The sequence below is a fragment of the Primulina huaijiensis genome, chromosome 5, assembly GCF_012295235.1.
Source record: "Primulina huaijiensis isolate GDHJ02 chromosome 5, ASM1229523v2, whole genome shotgun sequence".
Classification (NCBI taxonomy): Eukaryota; Viridiplantae; Streptophyta; class Magnoliopsida; order Lamiales; family Gesneriaceae; genus Primulina; species Primulina huaijiensis.
Genome location: NC_133310.1, coordinates 19,254,784 through 19,262,816, shown reverse-complemented (window position 1 = coordinate 19,262,816; position 8,033 = coordinate 19,254,784). Strand labels below are relative to the sequence as shown.

Sequence of the window (8,033 nt, the reverse complement as noted above, 5' to 3'; positions counted from 1 at the left end):
CCACACAAGTTTTTGTCTAGATTCAATTGTTTATGAAAAATCAATTTTTTTTAATTGGATCTATTTGTTGTGTTATATAAAAAATTATTACAGACACGAATAAATTTTATAAGACATACAATTTAAAAAATTAAAAAAATATAAATTTTTTATATAAAAATTATTAATTTACAATCAAATATTGATGAATTCGATTCGTCAAAATGATACATTATCGGCCATTGGATAAAAGGAACCTCATCGTAGGGTCGAATAAATAGATCAGTCTTTGTCTGATGACTATGTGTCTGGTTTTCACGCGTATATGCCGTACGAGTCGCCAATTGTCCATTTGGATATGCGACGCAACCATTTCCACAAACCTAAAGAAAACCCCTTGATGCAAGGAAAGCGCCAACAGCAGGAAAATGCGTGATCTTCCTTTGGAAATCATCGTGGACATACTCTGCCGCCTACCCGTCAAATCCCTCAAGCGATTTCGCGCTGTTTCGAGATGGTGGTGTTTACAGATAGACAGTCAAGATTTCGTCAAATTGCACTTGCGTCGCTCCTTGGTTTCTAATTCCAACCGTAATCTGATTCTGGGAGGCCTCGCCCTGTATTCGGTCGATTTGGATTCGCTCGACAAGGCCCATGTTATCAAGCCCCCTTTTTATTATCAGAGTGTGGACAGTATCAGCAATTCTTGCAATGGTTTGGTGGTTGTGACGAGTGAGCCTCCCGTTTTGTGGAACCCCTTTTCGAGGTATTATAAGATTTTGCCTCAAACTGCTATTGGGCGGCCAAATTCTGGGGATTCTTACTGTAAGGTTACGTATGGTTTTGGTTATGATTCGGTTAATGATGTTTATAAGGTTGTCAGAGTTGAGGAAGTGAGGAACACGATAACCCATGTGTGGATGTATTCTACGGCTAAGATTTACAGCACTAAATCGAATTCGTGGGAGATGATTGAGGATTTCCCTTATCCGCTGCCCTTCTTGAGAGGGAACTGGCGCGTGCACGTCAATGGAGCATTGCATACGCTGATAGAGAAGCTTGAGCACCTGAGATCCGGTGAATTTGTTAAAATAATGGCTTTTAATATTGAGACTGAGGAGCATTTTGAAGTGATGATGCCGCAGGGAGTTCGGTTCAGGGGTGTTCATGCGAGGTTGGATGTGATCGGAGGTTGTCTATGTATTGTTTCTTCCAACTCCTCTGGGGTTGTCATTTGGGTGATGAAAGAATATGGTGTGAAGGGATCATGGACTAAACTGCTATCAATTAGACCACCTTTAATTGAGCGGGATGATTTTGTGAAGCCTTTGGTCTACTCAAGTGATGGTGAACGAATTCTTTTGAATTGTGATGATAAAGATCTTGCTTGGTATAATTTAAAGAAGAAAACTGTTGAAATTGTCTCTGTTGATGGTTTGCCTTTCATGTTTTATGCTGAGGTTTGTGTCGAGAGTCTTGTGGGGTTCGATATCCCGGGACAAGTCAAGAAACTGGGAACAGAGAAAAAGAAGAGAAATAAGAGTGTGAATAAAAGGTAATCGGGCTGTGTTTGTGAGCACTACAATGGTTATATAGCAACAGCATTCCTTTTCTTGTCTTGTCTTGTATGGCGTTGACTTGACGAATACTTGGTCAGTCATCCAATAATAATGATTGCGGGCGTAATTAAGAACTTGAATCAGTTTATTTCTTTCTTCTACCTTATCTGTATGGTACGTTTTAAGATAAATTCTTGCCGATGACTTTAAGTTCCCAAGGTTGGGACCAAGTCTCGATTCGAAAATTTTAACTGTGCGGAACTACAAAAAAAAGGGTTTCTTTTATGTGACCTCGTTGGGAAGGAATCAGTCACCTCTCTCAATTGATATATTTTGAAAATTTGTAAGAATTTTTTTCCAGAAACATATATATGTGTTTTTTTTGCTTTGGATTATGAAAGTTATTCTACACACGGTGTTTTGACGAGACTGTCCATAATGTTGAGAATTGTGCATGTTTTTACCATAATAATTAACAGCCAAGTATGTAAATTTGACTGATCAAAAAAACTATGAGACGCAAGTTGTCAACTTTATTGAGTCTGATGTTCTCTTTCCAGGGATGATTTCTTGTCAGAGGGATTCAACTTGGTGCTATAATAAAAACCGTGGAAACGAGAAAAATATAAATAAACATGAAGAAAGCGAAGGAAGTGGATCAAGCGATAAAGGTCAAGTAACTCTTTTCTTACAAAAGTTGATGTGGGTTGCCTGGATTTTGGATCAGGCATAAAAGGTAGAGAATTATTTTCTTACAATGGTTCACTTGGGTTATGTGTTTTTTGTTTTGCTATGAAGTTAACTGTGGAGTGATGTGAATTTGATGTGGTGAAACTTGCGTTCCACACCCCCCTCCCCGGCCCATAACATAGAAATCACATTTGGAAAGGGTGGACAATTAGGGAGGATTAAATGAAATCCTATTGATTGCAGCTTTCTAACTAACGAAAAAAGCATGAAAAAATAGCTCACTGATCAAGCGCTCTTGCGCCGAAGATGAACAGGGCTAAGCGATAAAAACATGATCTCGATCATTTTCAATCTTAAATTAGAATTGAAAATCTTAAATATTTTCTTACCTTTCAAAGTATACTATCTACTCCAATGTGATGTTATTGTTTCTGGTTTTATTTTTTTAAAGATAATGAGTTGCTATCAATATTCTATGTTAAGTCTGTGCTTTGTAAGTATGTTAGCATTTTAAACCAGATTAGCCCATACATGGTTATTTTCATATTGGTCTTGCATTGTGAATTATTATTGATATAAATATCTTTCTATTGTCTTATTTAATTTCAATATTATTATGGATGATGTATTTGAAACTTTGGTGTTCTAGATACTTCCAATTCTTAAATAACTCTAATTTTTTTAATTTTTCATACTAAAATATTATTATTTTTCATCATCAACTCTCTCATAGATATATATCAATTATAATAAATATTATTAGTACTATCGTCTTGCAGTTAAATGCCAAAACACTGTCTACATTGTAAAGTTTTTAAATGATTGATCATTTGGGGGGCAAAAATTCGCCCCCTAAAATTGTGGCCTAGCTCCGTCCCTGATTGTAGGTATGTCAACTGTTGGAAGGGAAAAAATATTCTGGGAATGTGCATTTATAAAACTAGATGTCATTAAATGTGAAATCGGGTATGAGGTGTTATGCGCATCTCTAGTTCCCTTCAACCGATATCAGCAATATAGTTGGTTACTTGAGGATAAATATAATTTTTTACCCGATTGATAAATTTTGAGCACGTTGCCCCAGACAACTTTGAATTAGGTCTTAGATATTTCTTTTTCAAGTTAAACAAGTGGTGTTCTGGTAAACTTGTTGGATGTTTGGTAATTAGATTTATTGACTAGAGATGAAGGATCAGGGGTAGCGTGTAGTGTGGTCTCTGGATGGGTAAATGGAGGATGAATAAGTCTCTGGCCTTATCTTCCTAGTATTTTACAAGGTTGGTGATAGATCCCGAAGCTTCAGGATGATGAGTTTTGAATCACATGTTAAAAAACCTTTTTACCTCTTAAGACATGGAGTGAATCAATCTAAGGATTGGGGTAAATCTCGTATGTTCTGCCTGTCTGAATTAATTATTATTAATTTTTAAAAGGTTTTTTTGAACTTCCCTACTGCTTCTGAATTGAAATTCAACTGTTCTAGTACCATTTCTCCTTCTTGTTGAGACGCTGTGCCGTTGTGCTTGTCGTTGATTCTTCTGCTGTCAACTTTCTTCTCCCACTCCTTGCTTGGTGATTAGTTGAAAACATGTTCCCCGGTTTGTATGTGATTTTTGCTGTAAATACTCTGGAATGTGTCTTTGATTTCACCAATTGATGGCATGTGCTGCTTTTCTTTCCCATTCTATTTGGACGTTTCCCATGTTTGTTTATTTGCTCTTTTGGAGCATAGCTGAGGATAATTGTCTCCTACTCGAAGACTTCTTGCTTACTTTCCTTGCCAGGAATGATATAAATTCTTGTGGATTATGTATTTCCAGAGTATTTGTTATATTCTTGTTTCATCATTGAGGTGTGATATTCATTCTAGGTTTGGGCATGAATATTAATGTGAATAATATTATTCTTTCAGTGTCTTCTGTTTTCTTTATCATTTCCCTCGTTTTGAAATTCTTCATTTTTTTGACTAAAAAAAAAAAATCAGCATTTAACATTTACTTTTGTTATTCTTTTTCTTTTAGTTGTTTACTAATAGGATTGCACCAATGCTCCATGTTAGGCAATTTGCTCATCGTTTGTATGAACAGTCTGGTGGTGATATCTGCAGAAAGTTTCGTCTCCATCTGCTCATTCTGTATGTTACTTCATTGAAATTTTTGTGAATTCAAATGCAGGTTAGGATAAAAGCTCACTCAGTTCTGTCAAGTATTAAGCCAGATGTCCTGGTCCTGTTGATGCTTTGTAAACGGGACAGGTGAATTTAGTTTGAGTGGTTAAAGAGAGACTCGTCAGTGATGCGATGCAGCCTTGGTTGATTTTTCAATAAGGTGGGCTTGCTGTAGTCAAGCCGGAAACAGAAGAAGTTGGAGAACTTGAAACTCTGGAGATTCGTTGGGATGATATTTGTTATGGTTAGTTTTGTTTCTGGGTGTTTCTTCTGTTAAAACATCGACGCATTTGATTTACAAGAAAAGACTGTCAGTAGTTAATGTACAATTTTATGGTAAGACCAAAGAGTTTGCGCGGTTTTCATTGCAATTGTATTTCCTTGTACAAATCAGTATAAGTAATCACACCTTTATGTTCAATTATCAGTTGAATTTGAATAGCAACTGTAAATGTGGTCTCGTGGGCCATGCCCCATGACCCTTCCCCAACACGTATTCCATCAGCTTCGTACATGTTAGGTTGGCGAAGGGGATTTGTGGTAGCATTGCATGTTACCGGCCGACGTATCTGTTGTTTAGTGTCACATATGTTTCCTTTGGTGGAAGGTGTGTATCTCTCACATTAGTATGCTCATTTCCTTGAAATGCTCACCAACAGCCTTGTTCCTTTAATTCTTTGGTTCTTGCGGGCGACGACGCTTGTTGTGATTGAACCCGGCGAAATTTTTGTTGATGAAGTGTTTGAAACTTATTATATGTTGGGCATTTGATAACGAACTAAAATGAATTTGATTATGAGAAGATTGACGATGCTACCCACCTGCTAGCATCGAACACTAGAATCTGCTAGCGTCAAGAGTAGCTCAGTTCTTCTTTCATTTAAAAATGTATTTTTGAACAATGTCTTGATGGCACTCAAGACAGATGTTCGAGTAGCTTCATTAACTAGAAGAAATTTCGAAGAGCGTGCATGAAAATCAATCGAATTATCAATCTAAATGAATTAAAATATGTGACACTCAAAGTTCCAGAATAAAGAAATTTTGAATTACAAATAGCATAATGACATTTTACCCTGGAGTCAGGCGTGTATAGATATGGATGAACTCATGGACACACAACCTTTCAATCGCTTAAGAATTGCATTCCGACTAACAATTGTCGAGTTGAGAGTTAGTGGCAGTCCCTCCTTGGCACGTTCATCGTACTTTTCCAGTGTCGATACGATTTCACTGAAATCGGGACGTTTGGAGGGGTTCGCACCCCAGCAACGCTTTATCAAGTGTGCTAGTGCAGGCTGACAGCTTGGTGGAAATGGTGGCCGCTCCTCCTGCATATTTGTGAGATTTAAGTCATTTAAACAACACACAATTGCCTAACAATTGTCTGTCTAGCTTTGCATATCATTTCACAACTATTTCTGGAAGTACTGACATGTGATGGCAGTATTTAAAAGAAATTCACCTTATCAGCAACAGCAAAAGCAGCTTGCACGGGAGTCATTCCTTGGAAAGGGAGCAAGGCCGTCGTAAGTTCCCACAGCACGATCCCAAAACTATATACGTCGACTTTCCTAGTGTAAGGCTTCTCCTTGATCATCTCAGGTGCCATCCAACGATATGTCCCCATGTTTCCTTTCGTTTCGTTAGACCGTGTTTCTAGACAAGACGTACCAAAGTCCGCAACCTTAACTCGCATCTCATCATTTAGAAGTAAGTTGTTTGATTTGAGGTCTCTGTGCATCACACCTTGGGAATGAAGATACTCCATTCCTCGAGATATATCGAGGGCCAACCTCAGGATCGTCTCGATTGAGAGGGAGTATGGCTCCTTCTTGTTAAGATACATCCTTAGTGTTCCTTGTGACATGTACTCGGTTATGATACAATAGACAGGAGGCTTCTTACAAGCAGCAACGAACTTTTAGAAAACAAAATAGGACTGTAAGAAACAGGACGGTATATATATATATATACACACACAACAATGAAAGCATGCATGGAAAGTGATTTTTGATTTTTGGTTTAAAAAAAAAAATCAAAATTTGCGTTCCTTAAACCCTTTTACACTCATTTGACATTAGGAAGATGATCATAATTCTTTGAAAGGCTAAAAGAAATTCTAACCTGCACTATATTGGGATGATATAAACGTGAAAGCAGGGCAACTTCACTCTTAAATTGCTGCTCCAGCAAAGCTCTAGTCTCCTCTTTGTGGGTCGGGATTCTCACCATTTTCACAGCAACAGCTCTCTGCTTATATATTCCTCTGTAAATTCTGCTGTGCGCACCAGAAGCAAACTTGTTGCCAATAAATAACTGAGAAAGATCAGCCGTCCATTCCTCTAGATCATCCTTCGACGTTTCCCAGTTCTCGATATTTTCCGAGTCCAAGATCATCGACCACGATTCCAAACTGTCGAATCTCTTCCTCTCCATGTTCACACTCCCGTAATCCAACTGTCCCCTTGAAGATGAAGGGACCGACGACATAGATTTGCTCTTCGATTTCCGAAGCCGGAACGGGTTGAAACATGATGCAGCCATTGATATTCTCTAGTTTACGTGTCAAAACACACTATATCACAAGGGATTCTCCTCCTGAACGTGTGAATCGACTTCAGGAAGTGCATCAGCTGATTCGGAAACATCTGTGTCCGATAAAATCACCGAAAAAAAATCATGGGTTTTCATTTAAACCAGGTAAACAAAGTAACCCAACTACAGAGGCCCAGAAAAACATCGAGAACAGAAGAAGAAAACGGAGATCATGAAAACTTTAGAATGAAATATATATATATTTTTCTAAAAGGGATAAAAAATTGCAAGAAAGGCTGGCTGTCTTTCCGTTATATGCCTTAAGCTTCATGGCTTTTCACTGTATAATCTGGCAAAGAAGAAAAAGCAGTTGGTTTGGCAGAAGAATATGAATCCAAAGCCAGAAATTCAGGAGTGTCCCGTGAGTTCTTGTTTAAGCTGTGGACAGAGAATAGCTTTTTCTCAAAGGAATCGAGCTCTCCAGTTTTCTTGTGCATCTCTTAGTTGATCTAGTAGCCACAGCTTCCAAAAGCAGACCACTTTATGCTCTCATCAAGCAAGGCCTAGTACTCCACCATCACCTCACACCAAATTTTGCTGATAAATNAAATATATTATTTATTATAGTATATTATTATTTAATATAATATAATAGTTTTTCGATCCTATCGGTTGAACTGTTTTTTAAGATCAAATGGTTTATCTCCGATGCAATTTTGAAAACATTAGTTTTATGTTCTATTTTCGTGCAAAATTTTCTTCTATTTAATTTAAGTATGAAACTTAACTATTTTGAGGAATAGGGAAATCTTGGTTTAAAATGGATTCTTTTTCATTTAAAAACAAAAAATATAAGTAATATTCAATGTTTTTTTAAAGGGAATTTAGTTATACTAACCCATTTGAAACCTCTATTTTTAAAAAATAGCCTTATATACTTAAATTTTATAATATAGTCTTACATCATTTAAAAATCCTAAAATACCCATATTTTATCATTTTCTCTATTTTAATTTATTTTTGGATTTGACATGTAACTTTTTTTTAACAAGCATAAAAATGGTAAACTTACTATAATCATCAAAGTCATAATTATTTTC

The 8,033-nt window shown here is 36.9% G+C and overlaps 2 protein-coding genes across 3 annotated transcripts; one reads left to right on the top strand and one right to left on the bottom strand.

Annotated features, from left to right (window-relative positions):
- Nucleotides 1-258: 258 nt before the first annotated feature.
- Nucleotides 259-4,790, top strand: LOC140976849 (F-box protein CPR1-like). 2 transcript variants are annotated; one of them, XM_073441214.1, is made up of 3 exons: nucleotides 259-1,534; nucleotides 2,099-2,209; nucleotides 4,403-4,790. In XM_073441214.1, exons 1-2 carry the CDS (start codon nucleotides 408-410, stop codon nucleotides 2,136-2,138), a joined length of 1,167 nt encoding a protein of 388 aa, XP_073297315.1. In that variant the 5' UTR covers nucleotides 259-407; the 3' UTR covers nucleotides 2,139-2,209; nucleotides 4,403-4,790. The 2 variants fall into 2 exon arrangements, with proteins under 2 accessions (XP_073297315.1, XP_073297314.1); XM_073441213.1 differs by having other exon boundaries at nucleotides 2,099-2,274; nucleotides 4,403-4,789.
- Nucleotides 4,791-5,365: 575 nt separating this feature from the next.
- LOC140976848 (serine/threonine/tyrosine-protein kinase HT1) lies at nucleotides 5,366-7,520 on the bottom strand. Its single transcript, XM_073441212.1, has 3 exons — nucleotides 6,523-7,520; nucleotides 5,861-6,316; nucleotides 5,366-5,726 (listed from the first exon to the last, which is right to left on the bottom strand). Exons 1-3 carry the CDS (start codon nucleotides 6,940-6,942, stop codon nucleotides 5,478-5,480), a joined length of 1,125 nt encoding a protein of 374 aa, XP_073297313.1. The 5' UTR covers nucleotides 6,943-7,520; the 3' UTR covers nucleotides 5,366-5,477.
- Between the last annotated feature and the right edge of the window lie 513 nt (nucleotides 7,521-8,033).

Excerpts from the sequence above, each read along its gene's own strand:
- LOC140976849 (XM_073441214.1), top strand. The coding sequence starts at position 408 with ATGCGTGATCTTCCTTTGGAAATCATCGTGGACATACTCTGCCGCCTA. Across the intron at positions 1,535-2,098 it reads AATAAGAGTGTGAATAAAAG|GGATGATTTCTTGTCAGAGG; the intron begins GTAATCGGGCTG and ends TTCTCTTTCCAG.
- LOC140976848 (XM_073441212.1), bottom strand. The coding sequence starts at position 6,942 with ATGGCTGCATCATGTTTCAACCCGTTCCGGCTTCGGAAATCGAAGAGC. Across the intron at positions 6,317-6,522 it reads ATCATCCCAATATAGTGCAG|TTCGTTGCTGCTTGTAAGAA; the intron begins GTTAGAATTTCT and ends GTTTTCTAAAAG. Across the intron at positions 5,727-5,860 it reads CTTTTGCTGTTGCTGATAAG|GAGGAGCGGCCACCATTTCC; the intron begins GTGAATTTCTTT and ends ACAAATATGCAG.